Consider the following 21,008-nt stretch of genomic DNA (forward strand, 5'->3'; position numbering starts at 1 on the left):
CTGTCTCTACAAAAAATTTTAGAGTTAGCTGGGTGTGATGGCGTGTGCCTGTAGTCCCAGCTACTTGGGAGGCTGAAGGGGGAGGATCACTTGAGCCCAGGAGGTTGAGGCAGTGAGCTGAGATCGCGCCGCTACACTCCAGCCTGGGTGACAGGGTAAGACCCTGTCTCAAAGAACAAAAACAAAAACACCAGAAACAGATGATGAACAGACAAACTGTGTTCTATCCACACGAAGGAATGTTATTCAGCCTTAAAAAGGAAGGAAATTTGGACACATAACACAACGCAGATGAATACATTATAAACACATCATGCTAAGTGAAGGAAGCCAGTCACAGAAGGACAAATCCTGTCTGATTCCACTCATATGAGGTCCCTGGAGTCACCAAATTCATAGACAGCGAGAGCAGAATGGAGGGCACAGGGGCTGGGGAGGGGGAAAGAGAGTTGCCTCAATGGGGACAGAGCTCCAGTTTCACAAAATGAAGACATTCTGGAGGTTTGTTTCCCAACAATACGAACATACTTAACACTACCAAACTGTATATTGAAACTAACAAACCAGCCAACAAACTAACTCCTTTTCTTCATGGGAAACTGAGGCTAGGAACTAAGTGACAGGCACTTGCTCAGCATCCTGGGCCACAGGAACAGAGGAGCCAGGGGAGGCAGGGTGTGCAGACACAGAGATGGGAATTTGGGGAATGTGAGGGAATGGCCCCAGGCCAGACAGGAAGCTGCATCCTGTGTCCAACAGAAGGTCAAGGAGATACCAGAGAGACCAGGCGGGTGGGGAGGGGGGGAAAGGCAGTACTTAAAAAGATAACGGTAGAGAATGTTCCAGAAGTGAAGATGGTCGGTCATGAGCTGTCAGACTGCAGAAAGCACAGTAGGTACCAAACGGGAAAAACACCAGCGAATCCCTGCATGGAAAACACTGGGGCATGCGCAGGCATCAGAGTGGGCAGGGCGCAGAGGGGGTAGCGGGGTAGGAGAAGGAGGGAGAAAAGAAAGAGAAAGAGAGAGAGAAAGAGGCAGAGAGAGGCTGGGTGCGGTGGCTCACGCCTGCAATCCCAGTACTTTGGGAGGCCTAATAGGGCGGATCACTTGAGGCCAGGAGTTTGAGACCAGCCTGGCCAACACGGCAAAATTCCATCTCTACTAAAAATACAAAAATTAGTTGGGTGTGGTGACGGGCACCTCTAGTCCCAGCTACTTGGGAGGCTGAGGCAGGAGAATTGGTTGAACCTGAGAGGCAGAGGCTGTAGTGAGCCAAGGTCACCCCACTGCACTCCAGCCTGGGCAACAGAGTGAGACTCCATCTCAAATAAATAAGACAGAGAGGGAGGCCTGAAACCTTGAAACCATCCCTTGGCGTGGCTCCAGTAGATGCTAATCTACTGTAGAACAGTATCTTTGAAGTACAGAGCTTCGAACATAACTGTCAGCCTGGAAACCCACATCCTCCAGGACTGTCAGCCTGGAAACCCACATCCTGCAGGGGTGAGAGGAGTGAGGTGAACCGACAATGTTCTCAGATCCAGACAGAGTTTATGATGCACGATTCTTGTTGAAAGAATCTGTCGGGGATGCACCTTCAAGCCTGGGCCCCTGACCTCACCTGGGTGCAGTTTGAGGGTCAGACCAGAGCAGATACCTGGCCAGGTGGAGGTTGAGCTGGGAGGGAGGAAGACCAAGGTGAGGCGAACTCTGCCTCCTGTTTCGGAATAGGTGCTTTGGAATCAAACCCATGAAGGGTGGGGCTACAGGGAACCTCTCCACCCATGGAATTAATCAGTCACCTGGAGTGACATGTCTGTTATGAGCAGATTTAGCTCCGCAAATAAAGGGTTGGGGCAGGGGTCCGTTGTGACAGCATGGACCCTGCTGGGAGCTGAGTCCCTTTCCTGCTTGGCCCTGGCTGGGGGCGAGGGCTCAGGACCCACAGGGCTGCCTGGTGCCGGTCTTCCCAGTGGCCAGGCACTGTTCCCAACCAGTCAGCCTGGACAGGAGGGCAATGATTCCTGAAACCTGCAGAACCACCTGCCACTGGTGTCGTCCGCTAGGGCTCAGACTCCTGGACTGTAGGTTGTGATGAGAGAGGATCCCTCTGTGGAAAGAGATCACGTAGGGCGGGGCTGAGGCCCACCGAGTCCCCCACACTTAGGCAAACATCATTACTATGACCATAGCTCTCTCCCTCCAAATTGGCCTGAAGACCCTCTCTTTTTGGAAGGTTCTGGAGGTAAGACACTTCCAGGCCCTGTAGGGAGTTCTGTGGGATGTCATTGGTCCCCAAGGGTGAGAGGAACTCTCCCTGCCTGTCTCATTCCATTCAGGCCACTTGGGTGGCAAGTGTCGGTTAGTGGGCAGGTGCAGGAGGCCTCCTGCCCTGGACCACACGGCACTGGTACCCATTCTCGCCAGCCCCCACCACAGTGGCCAGCAGACTCGAGGCTCATCTGCTGCAAGCGTTCTAGGATTCAGACCGTGATCCCCCAAGCAGGGCACCTGGCATGAGGACTCGGGACTACAGGAGACCAGAGGCCTCTGGTGCAGCCCAAGTCGCTCTCCGACCTCCTCCTCCCCTCCTGTCTCCCACCCTCTTCCTCCCCCGCAGCAAGCCACAAAAGCCAGAATTCCTCTTTCCCCAGGTGGGTCATGGACAGTGGAGGCCCTCTCCCCCAAAGCCAGCCATGAGACCTAGAAATACAACACAAGCCTTCCCCACCTTTCTGGGGAGCAACTGGCCCTAAAGATGTTCTCCACCCACTTTGTGTGACCGTGGGTCATAAGGCCCTAGCTCCAGGGATCCTGCCCCATGCCTGGGAGTGAGGAGCACTGCACGGAGAGACCAAGGGGGATCTGCACAGCCGTCCTCGCCAGCCTCCCCGCAGTCCATCCCCACAGGCATCCCCTGCCATCCGACACCCGTCCACATGGCTGCCTGTTCTTCACCGACCCTGAGCACCGGAACCGTCTTCCCTGGGCCTCTGGGTCCCCCTTTTTGATGGCTCCCATGTCACATAAAGCTTTGATTAAATAGATCTGGTGTGCTTTTCTCTTGTGAACCTGTCTTTTGTTACAGGGCTGTCTCCCACGCCCCTGATGATGGCTGAGGGGAGGGATCACACTTTTTCTTTCCTTACAGGGGCAAGATGAGAACCTGGAACCGATTGCCCCTGAAGCCTCCGAGGCCCCCAGCTCAGGGCCCTCTGCACCCAATTCTGCATGAGGTCACTTGCCCCAGACAGAAGCAGCAAACCCGGGGCAGGTCGAAACTTCCCACCACCTACTCCACAAACACCCTTGCTCCAACCTCCCCTTGGGGCCCAGGCACTTCACATTGTCAGGCAGCAGCTTAATCCGTGACAGGGAACATGGCGCCCCAGCCTGCGGCCACCAGTCTCTCTGCGCTGCCTCAGGGAACCTGCCCATGACATTGGGTATCTGTCTCAGGCCTCAGCAAATCTGCGCAGGTTCTGTAAAGCGCGTGTTTAGGCAGTGGCCGGAACCCAGTTGGTCTCTGACTGGCGTGTCATGGTTATCTAATGTGTGTGGGTGCAGGACTGCTCCATCCTGAACTAATCAAATCCTAATAGCGCCACAACGAGGACTTCTCGCTGTCAGGAAAAGAGATTCAATTTCCTTTCGAGCTGAAATTAATTTTCAGAGAAAATCACTTTATCGCTGTGCCCCACGGAGTACTCCCAGCCCAGCATGCTGCTTCGCAGCGGGGCCTGTCCTCAGCAGGGGCTCTGGGAACACCGTGTCTGGCCGAGCGGAGCTCCGGGAGGCACGCCGGGAGAGCACTGACCCACGGGGAATCTTGCTGGCCTCGAGGCAGATATTCGGGGAGCAAGGACAGCTGGTCTGCTGGCTGCTGAGCGGACAATAACTCTCCCCACCCTGCTTCTTCCTCTAGCAGTCCAGGGATCGTGGCGGCCTGGGTCAGATCCCAGCCTCTCAGAGAAGAATCGGTGCAGAAAGCAGCAGTGCTCGGCTGGGAATTGCGCCCAATTCGTCTGGTGGTGAGGAGGGTCTTTGGGCAGCGGCAGGCGCCCGCTCTCATACCCGGGTCCTGGGTCTGCAGCCCTGGCCCTTGTCCTCATCGGCCCTTGCATCTGCCTTCAACCCAGAGGTTCCGCTGATGGTGCAGGCACACACATTCCTCTCCTGCATCTGGTTGGCTAGAACTCAACTGATCGCCTGTAAATACTTGACTCAGGTCCACGCTCCGGCCCAGCGTTTCTTCACGTTGAGGGATATGTCAGCAACACATTTTTAAGCCAGCACAAGATATTATTTAGGAGAATATGAAATTCTCCCTGGATTCAGAGAATCCAGAGTGTCTGGACAGACTTATGGAATGGCCCGGAAAGAATTTCAGACATTGTGCTAGACTTTGTGCTACAGGTGGGGACACTGAGGCCCAGAGAGGCGTCCCGCAGACGGATGGGGCAGGATGGAAAGCCAGACTTCTGGCCTGAGCTCCACGGAGCCTTGGGTAACACGGACGCTTTGGTCCCAAACCACCCCCAGCATCTGTGGCTGACTCAACTCCCATCTCGCACCTACCTGTGAGGCCGCCCTACAGGGGGAGTTGGCCGTGGCCAGTGGCTGTATCCCCATCTGTCTTGCTGGCCAGGAAATGGGGAGGGCACTGTGTCCCAGGCTGGGGCCACCTGGGAGTGCGTGGCCCTGGCCACTTTGAGGGACAGCCTCCCAGGTCAGCAAAAACTGTAACATTGACAGTAAGGGCCCAAAACCTCTGCTCTCCTGGCCCACACCTCCCCGGGGCCCTCAAGAGAAGGCAGAAGTCACTGAGGGCAGGATCCCTGGCAGCTCTGTCCTCCACACCCTTAGCGGTGCCCACTCCTCGAGTCCCCGGCCCCATCTCATGGGAGCTGGACCCACCGGCCACCCAGCAACTTCAAACCCCTGAGGGCCGCAGTTGTCCTCCAGACACACGCAGACCTGGCTGCCAGGCCCACACTGGCCACTCCAGGCACACACAGACCTGGCCGCCAGGCCCACACTGACCACTCCAGACACACGCAGACCTGGCCGCCAGGCCCACACTGGCCACTCCAGACACACGCAGACCTGGCCGCCAGGCTCACACTGGCCACTCCAGACACAGGCAGACCTGGCCGCCAGGCCCACACTGGCCACTCCAGACACAGGCAGACCTGGCCGCCAGGCCCACACTGGCCACTCCAGACACAGGCAGACCTGGCCGCCAGGCCCACACTGGCCACTCCAGACACACGCAGATCTGGCCACCAGGCCCACACTGGCCACTCCAGGCACACGCAGACCTGGCCACCAGGCCCACACTGGCCACTCCAGAGAGCTGCTGGGAGGACAAGGAGGGAGAAGGATGAGAAGCCAGTGGGGCTGTGCTCAGTGCTGGGCATCAGGGTCTCTAGGTGAAGACGGTCAGCCCCAGCTCACCCCCGGCCTGTCCCCAACGGACCCCGTGAACTCCAAGAACATGAGCATGGGAGTGACCCCGCAGAACCAGCCACTCAGCCCAGGTGACAGTAAATCTGTGTGCGCTCAAGTCATCCGTCTTCCTAAGGAGTGTGGCCCTGGGGCACTGGCTGTCGGCAGGGACGAGCTCCTGGCTGGGGCTGTGGGGGGATGGAAGCCTGCCCTCAGCACCGGGGCATCTGCTGCCCTGGTCCTGCCACGGGGGCCGGGAGGTGTCGGGATGGGGCCGCAGAGACGGGGAGAATGCTGGTGAGGAGCGGGTGGAGCAGGGGCAGCTGATATGGGCTCCCAGCCAGCTCGTCCACAGGCCCTGGGGTCAGTCCCAGGGCAGAGCTCCCCAACAAGGGCCACACTTTGTTCTCGGCCGAGAGGCCAAGACACTCGACACTCAGGGCCTTGCCCCACCCTGTCTGTTTCCTGCCAACACTCAGTTCTCTGTGGCCATCTTTGTGGGACTCTCGGTTCCATGAGAACCCCTTGGCCTGTGGTCACCACTCGCCCTGCCCAGGACCTCTCTCCAGTACAGGCTGGGCTGTGGCTGCAGGTCCCTTCCTGGGCCCCAACCTCACTCGGGGTCTGAGTCCATCGAGGGCAGGAGCCACATCTTCCATCCTGGAACCCCAGTCCAGCACCCAGCAGGCTCCCAGGCAGCATGTCCAGAGTTCATTCCAGAGCCCCTCGAGTGCTGGTGAGGGAGAAGGCGAGAAGCACAGCACTGGGAACGGATCCTTAAGTTTAGTAAAACACTAGTGCTTGACTGAGGGTCCCAAGTGGTCCAACATGAGCCGATGGTGCTGGGAGGTATGCCACGGATAATCGCCATGGCCGGCGCACGGCGTGTTTCCCGGCAGCTGAGCCTCCTTATGCGTGCAGCACCTCCCCACTGCCTGTTTCCTGTGTCCACAGGATCGCGCACGCCAGCTGACGCTCATGTGCCACCTCCCCTGTGTTTCCCCTCCCACCCATCCCACAGGCAGGGACTCCGGCCTAGAAAGCATTGTGCTTCTCTCCACTCCGCCTGAGACCTAGGGTAGCACTGGGCAAGCGAGCGGCGCAGAATACCGACGGACAGAGAACGACACCCCACAGAGTGACTCAGAAGGCTGGGACCATGAACCGCAGACACCTCCAACCCAGTGGGTCCAGCTCTACCCTCTCTCAGACCAATAGTCAGGGTCTATTGGGAGGATGGTGTTCAAGGGAAGTTCCTCCCGGGGCCACTTCCAAAGCAAAGAGGTGGGCCCAGTGTGAAATCCATGCCCAGGGCACTGGAGATGCAGCTGAGGGTTCCAAGCGGTTCTCGGGGAACGTTCAAAGGAACAGGAAAACAGTCACGACATTCGGGAGAATAAAGCAGTGTGTACAGACTGCAGGGGATGCCCTGATTACGTTTTAAAATCCACAGACAGTCACAGATGACAGGACGAAGATAGCAGGCAACGCACTCAACTGTCAACCCTGATTTCTCCGGGGATGGGATTAGAGGGGTTTTCGCTAACTCGCTGGCAGGCTACGGATGTCCCCAGCAGTCCTCTGAGATGCCGCTGACCACCATGTTCCAGCCAGACGAGCTTCATGCAGCAGCTCACCAGACCTGCCCACAGACCCAGCATCCTCGCTCTGAGGCGGCAAGCATCGTGCCCAAAGTGGGCTTGCTAGAAGCGAGCTCTGCGCTCAGCCCCTGTGCTGAATCCTATGTGCAGTGACGGTTGGAAACTGAGCAATGAGCACTATCTTATGCAGCCGTGACGTGTTTGTAGAACACCAGTTATTTTACACCAATGAGCAGGAGACTGTGGGGAGAAGCGGCCCCTGTGACCGTCCCTGCACCCCCTACAGCCCCAACGCTCTGTCTGGCCTGGCCTGTTCCTCTGGGGGACGTCATCCTGGAAGCAAAGCCTTTGTGTCAGCTCAGCGAGCACCTGGCCTGGCCTGGCTCCTGGGCCACACAGGTGGAGGCGAACCCAGGCAGCCACGGTCCAGGCCTGGGGAGGCCGCCAGGGCCAGGAAAGGGCCAGCCCCAGGGGAGAGGAGGCAGCTGGAGCCGCCTGTCTGAGAACAAGTCCCAGCAGCTTGCTGGAATGGCCGTGCGGGTGGGGGCGAGGCTGCTGGGCCTCACATGGGAGGGCACGAGTTCCCACCTGGTTGTCTCCCCCTCCTGTAGCCAAATCATACAGAGGCAGCACCTACGCCAAGCCTCAGCAAGGTGGGAGAACCCACGGCTCCCCTCCCCTTCTGCAAACCAGAGCCCAGCTGCAGACAAAGCTGGATGCCGTGTGGACCCCGTGGCCGGCCTGCTGGAGCTGGAGTCGGGCCGTCTGAAGGCCATGTGGCCTGGATCCAGCTGTGCTGCTCTCTCTGAACACCCACCCTCTCTGGTCCCAGCAGGCAGCTTTGCACCAGAGGCAGGAAGCAAGCTAGACACAGCCAGCCCTGCTTCCTGCCCCTGTGCAGCCTCTGGAGAGGGGAGGTGAGAGCAGAGCCGCCGGGATCTCCCTGGTCTCCGGCTGCCTCCTCCCTGACAGTCATCGCCACGTTGTTTATCTGCTAACGGAGCCCAGATCTGTCTCCCAGGACCTCCAGTCCCTCCGCAGGCCAGGACCTCACTCCTCCCCAACCTTCCTTAGCATTTTCCCCACCCAAACCCCAGACGAACATACAGGAAGGAGAGACAAGGAGCTGCCTCCAAATGCGGCCGTGCACCCGCCCACCCCCTCCTGAAGGCCACATCCGGGTCACTGACACATATCGGGGGGTTCTGGGTTTCTTTAGCCGGGTGGCCCTGAGCAGCCTCTCTGAGCTCCATCTGGGTAACATGCGTCACGCAAGGCAACATCTCCTGCAGCAGGAGTGCTGGAGGGCTCTGGAGGCCCGGCCCCCGCTGCCACTGCATGGCTTACACCCCTGCTGCAAACAAGCAGGGTGGTCATGCACCGAGGTTCTCAACGGGTGATCCTGCCCCCAGTGGACCTTTGCCCATGTCTGAACACACTTGTGGCTGCCACAACAGTGGGTACCACTGGCACCTAGCGGGCGGCAGCCAGGGAGGCTGCCACACACCTGTGTCACACAGGAGGGCCCCCAGAGCAGAGAGGGTCTGTTCCACAACGTCAGTCGTGCTGAGGTTGGGAGACCCTGTAACAGAGCCTTCCGCGCTGCGGCGGGGATTCCGTGCGGAAGTGTGCTGTAATGCTCGCGGAACAGTGTCTGGCACACAGGAAGCCCTCGGCAAACAGGGGCTGCTGTGTTTACCATCCTCATCTCAGCCTCGAGAAGTCAAAGCAGATGCCAAGATGCCTGTTTTCCAACAAGGAAGCAAAGCCCAGAAGAGGGACGTGCTGGTCCAGAACTAGAACCTGGGCCCCGATCCTGGTCTCTGAGGGAGCCTCCTGCCTGGGGCCGGGTCGCATGGAGTCCTGGCACCGGACACCATCACCACCATCTCAGAAGGGGTGGGCCCTGGCCCCCAGGAGAGAGACTTTCTAGAGCTGGCAGGCGAAGTGTGGGGTGCTCTTTGGGGACTGGCTGTGCTCCCACCCCAGCAGCCCCTCCTCCCATGCCAACAATGGCATGCCAACAATGGCAACAAAAGAGCTGGCTACTGCTCAGCAGAGCTCGGTCCTCCTGTTTCCAGGGGGTCATTCGGCCTCAGGAGGGCTGCCCTGAGCCTTTCAGGAGGGGATACAATAGGTGGTGATGCGGGCAGTGAGGCCGAGGTCACCTTCCCTCGGACTGAGTCCCTGGCACGACCAGGCACTGGGGATGGATGGAAGACGCTGTGACTTTGATCCCCATGACCTCTCCAAGCTCCCAAAAGCCTGTGGGAGGGCCGCCTGGTCCCACTGCCCCCCTTCACAGCTGGGGACCGAGGCCAGGGAGGTAGAGGAACCTGCCCAAGAGTCCCCAGCCCCCAGATCCCCCAGGATGCCCCTCACACCATGCTGCCACCCACGACCCAGAGGACGTGGCCAGCTGGAACCTACCAGGTGCCCGGCGGCTCTTAGCAGCTTGTGGGTGGAGAACGGGAAGGCCTCGTTGCTCAGGTCTGCGTCCAGCACCTCCTGCAGAATGGCCCGGCTGCAGGCAAAAGCAAAGTCGCTCGGTCAGCAAGTGCTCACAGGTGGGGCCTGGGCAGGAAAGGCCCGGGTGACCTGCCATGAGTGGGACAAGTCTCTGTCCTCATGAGACAGATGACAATAAACATGGATTAATAAAAATACACCAAGACAGATGTATGTTCCAAATATACACAAGACGGCCACCTTCCAGTGGGGTAACGCTGGGGCTAGCAGGACCCCTGGGGAAGCAGACTTGGAGACAGCTCTGATGGGACTCGTGATTCTTAGATGGGGAACTGAGGCCAGAATGGTTATCTAACCACAGAATGCCCCTGAAGCCCACAGGCCAGGAGGAACAGAGCATCTGGGCCAGGTCCACAGTCCACATCCCCAGGCCCCTCTAGGTTTCCAACTCGTCACAGGCCGGAGGGGCCTCAGCTGCTGCTTCGGTAGCCACCGCCCGAGAGAGGAGCTGGCTATGGCGGCCTCAGTGCTGTACAGAAGAGTAGAGTAAGGCCAGGCGCGGTGGCTCACGCCTGTAATCCCAGCACTTTGGGAGGCTGAGACGGGCGGATCACAAGGTTAGGAGATCGAGACCATCCTGGCTAACACAGTGAAACTCCGTCTCTACTAAAAAATACAAAAAACTAGCCGGGTGAGGTGGTGGGTGCCTGTAGTCCCAGCTACTCTGGAGGCTGGGGCAGGAGAATGGCGTAAACCCGGGAGGCGGAGCTTGCAGTGAGCCGAGATCTGGTCACTGCACTCCAGCCTGGGCGACAGAGCGAGACTCCACCTCAAAAAAAAAAAAAAAAAAAAAAAAAAAAGGAGTAGAGTAACTTGCCCAAGGCAGAGCGGATTGGAGCAGATTCCGGCCTCCTCCCAGCCCCCTGCAGAAAGTGCTCTTTCCAGACACCACCCTGCTCTGTTCCCTGACCTAACCCTCCAACTGGGCACCTCGGCCCCGAAGTCCTCTGCCTGACGTGGGTGTGAGACACTGAGGCTGCAGACTTGGAGGAGGTAGAGAGCTGGGCTTAGCACCCAGCAGGTGCTAAGAGCCATTTCAACCTCCTGGGGGACTGTCACCTAGCGAGGGCAGGGCCGCACCCGAGCGCCCACAGTGCATCGAGGGCCCGGGAATGTTCCTGAGCACTGGATACTCAGTCCATACTCGACAGTCTGCATAGACTTGCTGGGCCCACCCCTGGTTTATAAGCTCTGTGAGGGCGGGGGTTCGCTCCCCACCTTCCCCATTCCGCAGTGCCCAGCACCACATCTACTCTCACACTTGCCCAAGTACCGGAGACCTCGCTGGGGCCAAAACCCATGGTCTCCAAGGAAGCCCTCACCTCCTGGGCACCATGTCCACCTCCAGGTCTAGCCCTCTTGTGCCCCTCCACATTCTCACCCCTTCCCCTGTCCCCACTTAACCCTTTGTCATCCTTCAGCTCTTGGCTCAGCTGTCACCTCCTCCAGGAAGCCCTCGCTGACTCCCTAGGTCTTGGTCAGGTACTCGTTGTCCAAGGTCCCACAGTCTCCTGCCAGGGTGTCTCTCACATTGGTTGTACCCACTCCCAATGCACCCACCCCGAGGAGCTCTGTGCCAACAGAATCCCCCCATCCCAATGTGCCTGGCACAGAGAAGGCTCTCAGTAAATAGGACTGACTGAACACCCTGGCTTGGCACAGCAGGGTGAGGCCTCCATTGCCAGGAGATGCTCCCCCTTCTGTCCCTCTGGGGTCCCAGCAGGTGTTGAGGCTGCAGGGTGAGCTGCCCAGAAGCGCTGCTGACCCTAATCCCAATCGTCACAGTGCTGGGAGCCGCCACCCACGTCAGCCTGAGGTACTCAGCTGTGGTGCAGTTGGCCAAGACCCTTATGTAACCACCCAGCACCCACGTGGTGCCAAGTCCTGGAGAGTGATACCAGCGCGTCAGATCTGACAAGCACATGCTCTCTGCAGCCTTGAGTGGCAGACACATGGCAGGGACCCTGGGGCAGGAGCCTGGAGCTGCCACCTGGTCCAAGGCTTTGAAGGGCTCTGACCCAGGCGTGGGCTCAGCAACCTCAGGGGAAGCCCTACTCCAGGGCTCCACGAGCTTCCCAGTCAGAGGCCCCGGTTCTAGTCACAGGCCCTGTACTTACCCCTCAACCCTACCAAGCCCCAGTCCCTCATCTGTGATGCCGTGGGCCATTGTGAGGAACCAGCAAGAAAGAACACACAAAGCCTGTGGTGTTAACCATGACCACAGAGATGGCCAGTTCTGGGCTGCACGACACCGTCTCTCCCAGTCATGCAAGAATATTGGTTTTGGTTTGTTTCATTTCATTTCGGCTTGAGACAAGGTCACACTGTCACCCAGGCTGGCCTGCAGTGGCACAATCACAGCTCGCTGCAGCCTTGACCTCCTTGGGCTCAAGTGATCCTCCGGCCTTGGGCTCCCAAGTAGCTGCGACTACAGGTGTGCACCACCATGCCCAGCTAATTGAAAAAAAAAAAAGTTTTTGATTTTTTAGAGACAGGATCTTGCTATGTTGCTCAGGCTGGTCTCAAACTCCAGGACTCAAGTGATCTTACCACCTCGGCCTCCCGAAGTGCTGGCGTTGCCCAGCCTCCACCAGCACATGAGGCTATTTGAGTTTACATTCACTAGTATTAAAAATGCAGTCCCGGCCGGGCACGGTGACTCACGCCTGTAATCCCAGCACTTTGGGAGTCCGAGGCGGGCGGATCACGAGGTCAGGAGATCAAGACCATCCTGGCTAACACAGTGAAACCCCGTCTCTACTAAAAATACAAAAAATTAGCCTGGCGAGGTGGCGGCGCCTGTAGTCCCAGCTACTCCGGAGGCTGAGGCAGGAGAATGGCGTGAACCCCAGAGGTGGAGCTTGCAGTGAGCCAAGATCCGGTCACTGCACTCCATCCTGGGTGACATAGCGAGACTCTGTCTCAAAAAAAAAAAAAAAAATGCAGTCCCACTGGCCACATTTCAAAGGCTCAGTAGCCACACAGGGCTTAGTGCCTGCGTGTTGGACGGCTCAGTTATGGAACATTTCCAGAAAGTTCCATGGGGCAGCAGCTCACACAGCCTGCTCTGGGATCCAGCAGGTGTGCTGGGCACGTCCTGAATAACAAGTCTGAAAGTACAGCCTTCATCAGCAGCACCAGTATTATTATTCATCTAAGAAACTTTGGGTTATTTTTGAAAGATAGAGGACATTTTGGAGGAGAAAGTTAAGAAATTACCAGGAGGCAGCGAGCTCCTCTTCCCGCCCTGGCTGCCTCCCCCGCCGCCGGCTGGAGTAGCTGATAATGAGGCTGGGCGCACTGGCCGCCCCCGGGCCGCACCTTGATCTGTCCATCTGCCACCTCCTCCCTCCACGGCCCACCTGCCTCCCCGACGCTAAAAATATCCCCACTTCCTGTCCAAGGCTGGCATGGCAATGAAGCCGGAGGATTCCAAGGACCAGGCCTTGGCACCCCCCCCCACCCCCGAGATGCAGAGGTTGGGGTCACTCAGGTGAGAAACGAAAAGCACACAGCATTGCAGCTGCCTGTGGGCCAGGCTGGGGCCTGCACAATTCCACCACATCCCAGTCTCTTTCCCTGTCGCTGTGGCCGGCACCCACCACTCCTCATCATGCACGCGGAAGCTGTCTCTTCCCTCCCCTCCCGCTGACCCTCTCAGCACACCCCATCCACTGTCGAGTGCTACGAGCTTCGTCCAGTCCATGGGAACCACCACAACGCCAAACCCTTGCCCGTGAGCCGTACGAACTCAGCTCATCACTCCCTCCTGGACATCCCTGCCTCCTCGCCTGGCCTGGGGCTCCTCACAGGCCTGCTGGTCCCCTGCCCACTGGCCCAACAGCAGAGACCCCCCACCAAAGCCCAAGCCCAACCATGTTCCTCCTCTGCTCAGCACCCCTCCCTCAGAGGAGCAGCCACTGGGCCTCCAGGATCTCACCGTGCTGCCCTCTGAGCACGGCTCTTGGCCTGCTCCATCCCAGCCTCCATGTGTGCCTCAGACAAACGTACTTGCCTGCCACGGGGACTTTGCACCTGCTGTTGCCACTGCCAGGAGCAGTTCCCCGAGAACACCAAGGCTGGGTCTCTCCTTTCCTGCAGGGTTGTTCCCAACGTCTCCTTAACGCATGTCGCTTTCTATGAGCAGCCTCAAGTCAAAGCCTTGGCAGAAGCCAGTTCATATTAAAGCACTCGACCCTCTTCGATTCTATCCCTTCATTCAGCAAGCACGCGTCTGCCGCGTGCCTCTGAGCACCGCAGTGCGTACACCTGGACGGACAGCAGCAACTCAGTCCCTCGCAGCCCGAGAGGGGAGCGACGGCCCAGGACTGAGGGAGAGGTGCCAGGGAAAACGGACCCTGTGGCAGGGGCTGGGCACTGCAGCCAGAGGTCTCGGCAGAATCCCAGGCTGACAGGATATCACCCGGACGCAGCCCTGCTATGTCAAAGTGCTCACCTCGGCGACCTGCAGGCTGGAGACGCATCTCCCCCCACCCCTCCCCACCTCTCCATCTCTCCTTTCCCGTCCTCGCCCCGAAGCTGCCCCCATCATTTTCCAGAGATAGATCACCCCTTTGACACCCTCCATGTACCCAGAAGCAGTGCCCTCATCTCGTGCCTCTTCCTCCTGCCCAGTCCAGCAGAGCCACCCTGTCCGGCCCCAAGGCAGATGTGGTGGCAGGAAGCACACTGAGATGAGTGTCCTGGGCCCTTATCCCGGGCGGTCACCAATGGAAGGCCTAGACTAGGCTGTTTCCTCACAGAGGGTTTTTAACTCTTGAAAAAGGTTGGCAATGAGCGTGTGCAGGCTTCTGAGCACAAAGGGGGATGCTTCCCCATCAGCCCTGGCACTGACCAGCTGTGTGACCTTGGGCAAATGTCTCTACCTCTCTGTTTCTCAGTTTCTACATCAGTAAAAATAAGAACAATTATGACCACCTCAAAGAGCTACTATGGGGATGGGAGATGTTGGCTCAGGCTTGGCAAGTCACAGGTTGCTCCACGAGTGGCTGCTAACACGACTGCCCTTTCGCTCTGTCCCCCACCCCCAGTCCCTTCTCCCAGCCTCTGAAGCACAGTCAGAGGGGTTTGTCCAAGGTGCACGCCTGCTCAGCCGTCCTTTTGCCCAAGACTCTTCTGTGGCTGTGTGCATGAGCCAGCAGCCGAGGGTCTTCCCGGGTCTTGGTTTCTCACGGGTGGGGAACACAGCCTGGCAGGCGTTTATAGAAGGAATGCATGCATGGATAAGTTATGCAGGGACCTTGTCATGGCAGGTGTTTCCGGAGGAGCCAGGGACCCCTCGGTGTAGGATATTACTCTGCCCATGTGATCCAGGTGGCACACAGAAATTACCAAGTAGCAGGGCGAACCCTGGCCTGGTTCTGCCCACTCTGGGATGGTGGACGGTAATTCCTAGACTGCACGGGTGACGCAGAGACTGTCCTCCCCTCTGGGATCCTGGGGTCCTCAGTGACTGAACAACTACCAAGTTGTCTCGTGTTGTCTCAGTCTGACTCATGGTACGGGCTCATCTGCATTCCAGTGCTTTCAAGATATTTACTCAGAATGGCATCTCTGGTTTACCAGAGCGCTTCACTATTCAGAATGGCCCATTCTGGAGAAGCGGTTCTGCCCAAGGGCCTGTTGGAGGACCTGGGTCCAGGGAGCAGGTGTGCCCAGGGGCGGGCTCCCAGTCCTGTCTCACCTGGCTGGGCCCTGGATGCTGACCATGCCCAGGTCCTCGGAGCTGTCGATGAGCTGGCACTGGAACTTCTGGTCCTGCAGCACGGTGGTGATGTGGGACCAGTTGTGCTGGGCCACGGCCCCGCCCACGGCCAGGTAGTAACCGTCCCCTGGAAGAGAGGCACCTGGACTTAGAGCAGGATTTCAGGGCCTGGGAGGTGGGGACAGAGAGGGTGGCCCAAGGGTCTCCCGGCTGAGAAAACAGATGCACTCTCAGGGGCCTGTGCCTTCACAGTGCCCAGGGACCGTATCTGTCCCTCCCTTGGTCCCCCAGGGCCATGCCCTGCACAGAGTATCCTCTGAGCCATGAGGGTTAGGAGAAGGACCTGCTTCTCAACCCCTACCACCCAGCCCTCTGCAGACACCTCAAAGGGATGCCCCCACCCTGGGAGGACGGTGTCTTGGGAACACACAGGCCTAGGCCAGCCTGGCCCAGAGGCAGTTCTGTGGCTCTCCAGCCTCACTTCTCACCTCTCTGAGCCCCCATTTTCTCATCTGTAAAAGGGGTAGATCCACAACATCTGGCCCCACAGAGCTATTGGGAGCACCCCTTGGATGAGAGACCTCTCAGGGCCCCATGCAGGCCCCAGCCCGGCTGCTCCCTCCCTTCCTCCTCTTGACACCATGAGCACAACAGAGAATGAAGGCAAAGACAAGCCAGTCCTCAAGGGGCTGGGGCCGTTTCTGGACAGCATCCTCAGCCCTATGCCAGACAGACACCCCACCTCACCTCCGTCAACACACACACACACACACACACACACACACAGCCACTCCCAGGTCCCTGGCTCCTGGGTGGCCCCACCAATCTGCAGCTATCCCAAGCCTCTCCCAGGAGGGCATGGGAGCTACTGAGGCCAATTGGCGCCCAGGGAGATGGCAGTTGATGGGCCTGGCCTCCTATGGCCCTGACCATCCCTGATCAACTTCCCTGAAAACAAAACACCAGTCCTGAGGCCAGCGGTCAGTCAGCCCAGGTCCACGCCTGGCCTGCAAAGCTGACATGGCAGAGAACAGCGAGAAAGCAGGGTGGCCGGGGCACTTGCGCCATTGGCCCTGGGTGTTGGGGGAGCTGTGGGCTGTGCACCTGATTTTGTGCTTTTCAGTATCGTTGGAATGGTTCCCAGGAGCATGTATCCTTTTGTCATCTTACAAAAAGATCAATAAAGATCATTTAAAATTACTTTTAAGATTGACAGCTGCTTTGTACGCCACCTTGATCACATGTAAATCATCACATTCTCTCGGCTTCATGGTGATCTGATGTAGCATGGGTAGGTAGCACACGTATTCAATACGTGCATATTTAATGCCCATGCATATTCATAACTCAAACAGTGCAGTTTTAAAGCCTGAAAGTAAAGCAAAACCCACACGGTGGTTTTCTCGTGTTGAGTGGTATCCCCAGGCCCCGCAGAGCTCTGGGGGATGTGACTCACTGTGTTAACTCCACACCCACCAAGTGCAAACCTTCCCAGCAACCAGCACCGCTGATCCCCAGCCCTCAGCTCTAGGAATCCACCAGAATCCTCTGGAAAGCTAATTGTGCACCACTGGGAGATGGCTCAGCGTTCAAAGCACTTTCCTGACAGCTTCCCCTTATGAGGGAGGATGAGCAAGGTGTCCTCATTTCCCAGTCAGGGAAACTGAGGCTCAGGGAGGCTGGTCTCCAGCCCCCCCAGCACCCCCAGGCTCTGACACAATTCTCCATTGCAGTTCCGGGAGGCGCGTCTTCCTCACTCCATTTCACAGATGGGGGAAACTGAGGCTGAGGGAGGCAGTTCACTGAGCCAGGCAGTGGCAGGGCCTGGCCAGGATTTTGGTGACCTGTGACCTCATTTTGGCCCCTCTACTGTCTCCTTAGCTAGACTCGCTAAGTCTGCGGTTATGGGCTGTGCCTGGGCTGCCCCTCTCCTGGGAGCTGATGCCCAGCTCCTTACGGGCATCACTCCTCTCAGCTCAGAGATGCCATTTCGGCTGAATGACCCAGAGAGGACCAGCGATGGGCAGGTCACACTGGTTCTCACCAACACACCCTTGTAGCCAGCAGCTCCTACCCATCCTTCCAAGCTCAGGCTGGCCATCTCCTCCAGGAAGCCTCACTCATCCCAGCTCAGCGGCTTCACACGGCCTTCCCTAACACCTCGCTCTTTCCCATCCCCTTGCATGTCCCCCTCCAGGTGTTACAGAGCCCTTCCTGTCCCCGTCCTAACACACAGCCCACTATGGGGTCCCTGAAGCCGCACTGGCCTCCTTCAACTCCTTCCAGCTCTGGCTGCCCTGGTGCTGCTGCACAGTACAGGCGCCGCAAGGACTGTTGAGGGAATGAGGGAAGGAATGAGCTCACAGATCCATGAAGCACAGGCGCTCTGGCTCAGCACATGGCTCTCTCAGCCTCCATGTCACCAACAGCAAGACGGAAGGGGTGGGCGAGCTCTGCGCACCCCACAGGACCCCTCGCTCACACTCGCAGCCTCATCTCTGCCACCAGCCTCGAGACTGCAGGGCTCACCTCACTACTCCTTGCTTTTGGCAGAACCCCAGAGGCCCAGGAGTCCCTGCCAGCCCCCAGCCTTAAAGATCCCCTGGGCAGTGAGGAACACAGTCTTCCCACCCTGGCCCCCAATATCCCACCCGCTGTGGTCTTCATTTTTCCTCTTGACCCATCTTACATCCTACACCTTCCACTTATTTTATTTTTTTTTAATCCTGTTTCCTCCCACCAGAGATAGAAACTCCACATGGGCCATAACCTTCTGTGCTTGGTTCATTGCTGGGTTCTCCCTGCCTCAAACCGAGCCTGACCCACAGTCGGTGCTCAGGGAATGCTGCTGAAGGAGCGGGTTATGAGCTGATCATGAATGAACCCCCTTCTCCCCTTGCCTCTCTCTCCCAGTGCCCAAGCTGGGGCTCGACACTGACCGAGTCCCAGTGAGGAAACAACTACATTTGCCAGCAGCACAGAGTCAGGTCAAGAACCAGGAGATGCCAGCTTTTCTGAACGGGCTGAGCCCTCCCCACTGACTGCGCCCCTGCCCCGGGGACAGCACAGAGAGCTGCACAGTCAGCACCTTCCCCTGTGCAAATCCCGTCCCAGAGGCGACAATGCCCCTTCTTGGAGAAAGAGAATGTTTCCCTCTCTGCTTCTTCATCCCTCATGGGGATGGGTTACAGGACGAGAGATCAAATGGCTCCTGTGTGAACCCAGGGCAGGATCAGGGAGCCGAAGGGACAGGAGGCAGGTCCTGGCTCTGGGTAACAGTCAGGGCTGAGCAAACAAGGCATGAGGGTACTGAGCTAACCGTCACGGAGGGCATGCAAGCAGACATACAGGGACTGCAGAGGGAAATCAGGCATTGGCGTGGGCCCTGAGCCGGATGTCTTCTCAGGGCCTATCCAAGCCCCAGACTAGGGGGTCACATGGGCCTGAGAAGTCAACCCAGCAAGGACGTCAGTGGCAGAAAGGAGCCGACTGCTCAGAGTGGGAGGCATGGCCCAGCATTGGCACGCTCTGTTCCGGGCAACCGAGCTGAGCACGCCCACGCTGCAGCCACTCCGAAACGCAGCAGCGTGGACAGGTTCAGAGATGCAATCATTGAGTACTGGGAGCTCCAGCAGTGCCGCCTGAACAAAGCCCGCATTTAGCCTGAAACGAGACCTCTAATCTCCCAGCCCTGACCACAGTGGGCACAACAGCTAACGACAGAGCTGCCATCAGCAGCCCATCCTGTCCATCCCGCCCTGTCCACAGCCATCAGTCCACAGAGCAGGCTGCAGTCACAGCGCCACGCACACAGAGGCATCCCATACCTTCAAAGGCGGGGGCCAGCGGGGAGGCGTGGTGGCTGGGTGCCAGGCGGCTGACAGTCAGGTCACTCTCGGTGCCCCCACGGTGGTTGAGCATGCAAGTGTACACGGTGGAGCCTGTGAGAGGGAGAAGGAAGCCGGGTCTGTGCTGAGGCCCCAGCCAGGTCTGTGCTGCCTCAGTTTCCCCCAGGGCCGCTCACAGGGGCAGCTCCTTGTCACAGAGGCTGGATAAGTCCCAGACACGATGCCCTACTGGGAGGTGACCTGGAGAGCCCCTCAGCCCAGGGATGCCGTTTTCAGCTGAATGACCCAGAGACGACTGGCCTTGGGCAGGTCATCCCATCACCGTCACCCTTGTGGGAAGGAAACTTCTTTCTTCTTGAAATGCCTTGGCACGGGCCCCTCCCACCCATCCACCACCACGCTGAGAAGCTTCTAGGGACAGGATTCGTGTCCCCCATTCATTCTGGGGCTCCTAGCACTGTGCCTGGAACCGGAGAAGACTCCATAAATGTCTGTGGCATAAATTACTTTGTGGATGGAGGATGGATGGACAGATGGGAAGGTGGGCAGATGGATGGGAGGAAGGGAGTGGGTGAGTAGAAGGGGGAACAGATGTATGGCGAAACAGGGCTGTGTGGGCTGGTGGATGGGTGGATGGAAGACTGAGTGGGTGGCTGGATTAATGGGAGGTGAGCAGCAGGTGCCTAGGAGTCTCGGGAGAGAGTTTGCTGGTCGGCTGGCTGGAGAGATGATGTTAGGTGTTGAATTGTGTCCCCCCTAAAAGATACGTGAAAGTCCTCACCCCAGGACTGGGAATGTGATCTTATTTGGAAATGGGGTCTTTGGATATGTGATCAGGTTAAAGTGAGGTCATTAGTGTGGGCCCTCATGTAATCTGACCTCTTATAAGGAGGAGAACACGGCCAGGCGCGGTGACTCACGCCTGTAATCCCAGCACTTTCGGAGGCCGAAGCGGGAGGATCACCTGAGGTCAGGAGTTTCAGATCAGCCTGGCCAACATGGCGAAATCCTGTCTCTACTAAAAATATAAAAATTAGCTGGGCGTGGTGGTGGGCGCCTGTAATCCCAGCTACTCAGGAGGCTGAGGCATGAGAATCACTTGGACCCAGGAGGTGGAGGTTGCAGTGAGCCCAGATCACACCATTGCACTCCAGCCTAGCGACAGAGCGAGACTCCATCTCGGGAAAACAAAAACAAAAACAAAACACACACACACACACACACACACACACAAAAGAGAACACCTGGAGAAGGCCTTGTGACACAGGCAGAGACTGCAGTGACGCAGCTGCACACCAAGAAAGGCCAAGATTCCCGGCCACCACCAGCAGCTGGAAGAGCAAGGAAGGGTCCTCTGCAGAGTGTCAGGTACAGACACCCTCATTTTGACCTCCAGTTTCCAGAACCATGACAATAAATTGCAGTTGTTTTAAGCCACCGGGTTTGCGATCCTCTGTTCTGGCAGCCCAGGACACTCATGAAGACGGGGATGCGTGAGCTTTTGGGTGGGTGGGTGACGAAAAGGCAGATGAAGATCCCAAGTATGTCCCAAATATGGCTTGGGACATACTTACATTAAAAATGAGTCATTATGTATCCAAAATTCCAATGTAGCTGAGCATCCTGTGTTTCTATTTAATTCTGGCAATCCCACCTGTGAGAGCATGGCGGGGACCGGGCCCCCCAGTCCCAGGAGAGAGGTGGCTGAGGGCCAACTGCCACACATCCTGTCTGGAACAGAGTAGAGAGGAAGCCAGAGGTGGGGAGGAGAAGGAGGGTGGGAGGGAGAGGTGGAGGAAAGTAATGAGGGCCTGGGGTCTGGGATGGGGCAAAAGGGGCCGGACAAGGGGGCCCA

The 21,008-nt window shown here is 57.9% G+C and overlaps 1 protein-coding gene across 2 annotated transcripts in view; it reads right to left on the bottom strand.

Annotated features, from left to right (window-relative positions):
- SARDH (sarcosine dehydrogenase) overlaps window positions 1-21,008 on the bottom strand; it is a 78,244-nt gene that overhangs the window by 15,647 nt on the left and 41,589 nt on the right. For both annotated transcript variants that reach the window (XR_005236614.2, XM_008005754.3), the window contains exons 16-18: window positions 19,133-19,246; window positions 15,285-15,432; window positions 9,482-9,575 (exon numbers count right to left, since the gene is read on the bottom strand). Coding sequence is in view for 1 of the 2 variants with exons in the window: in XM_008005754.3 (XP_008003945.3) it covers window positions 9,482-9,575; window positions 15,285-15,432; window positions 19,133-19,246 (356 nt within the window). In the remaining variant the exon portion in view is untranslated. The remainder of the gene's footprint in view (window positions 1-9,481; window positions 9,576-15,284; window positions 15,433-19,132; window positions 19,247-21,008) is intronic.

Source organism: Chlorocebus sabaeus, chromosome 12, assembly GCF_047675955.1.
Source record: "Chlorocebus sabaeus isolate Y175 chromosome 12, mChlSab1.0.hap1, whole genome shotgun sequence".
Lineage (NCBI taxonomy): Eukaryota > Metazoa > Chordata > Mammalia > Primates > Cercopithecidae > Chlorocebus > Chlorocebus sabaeus.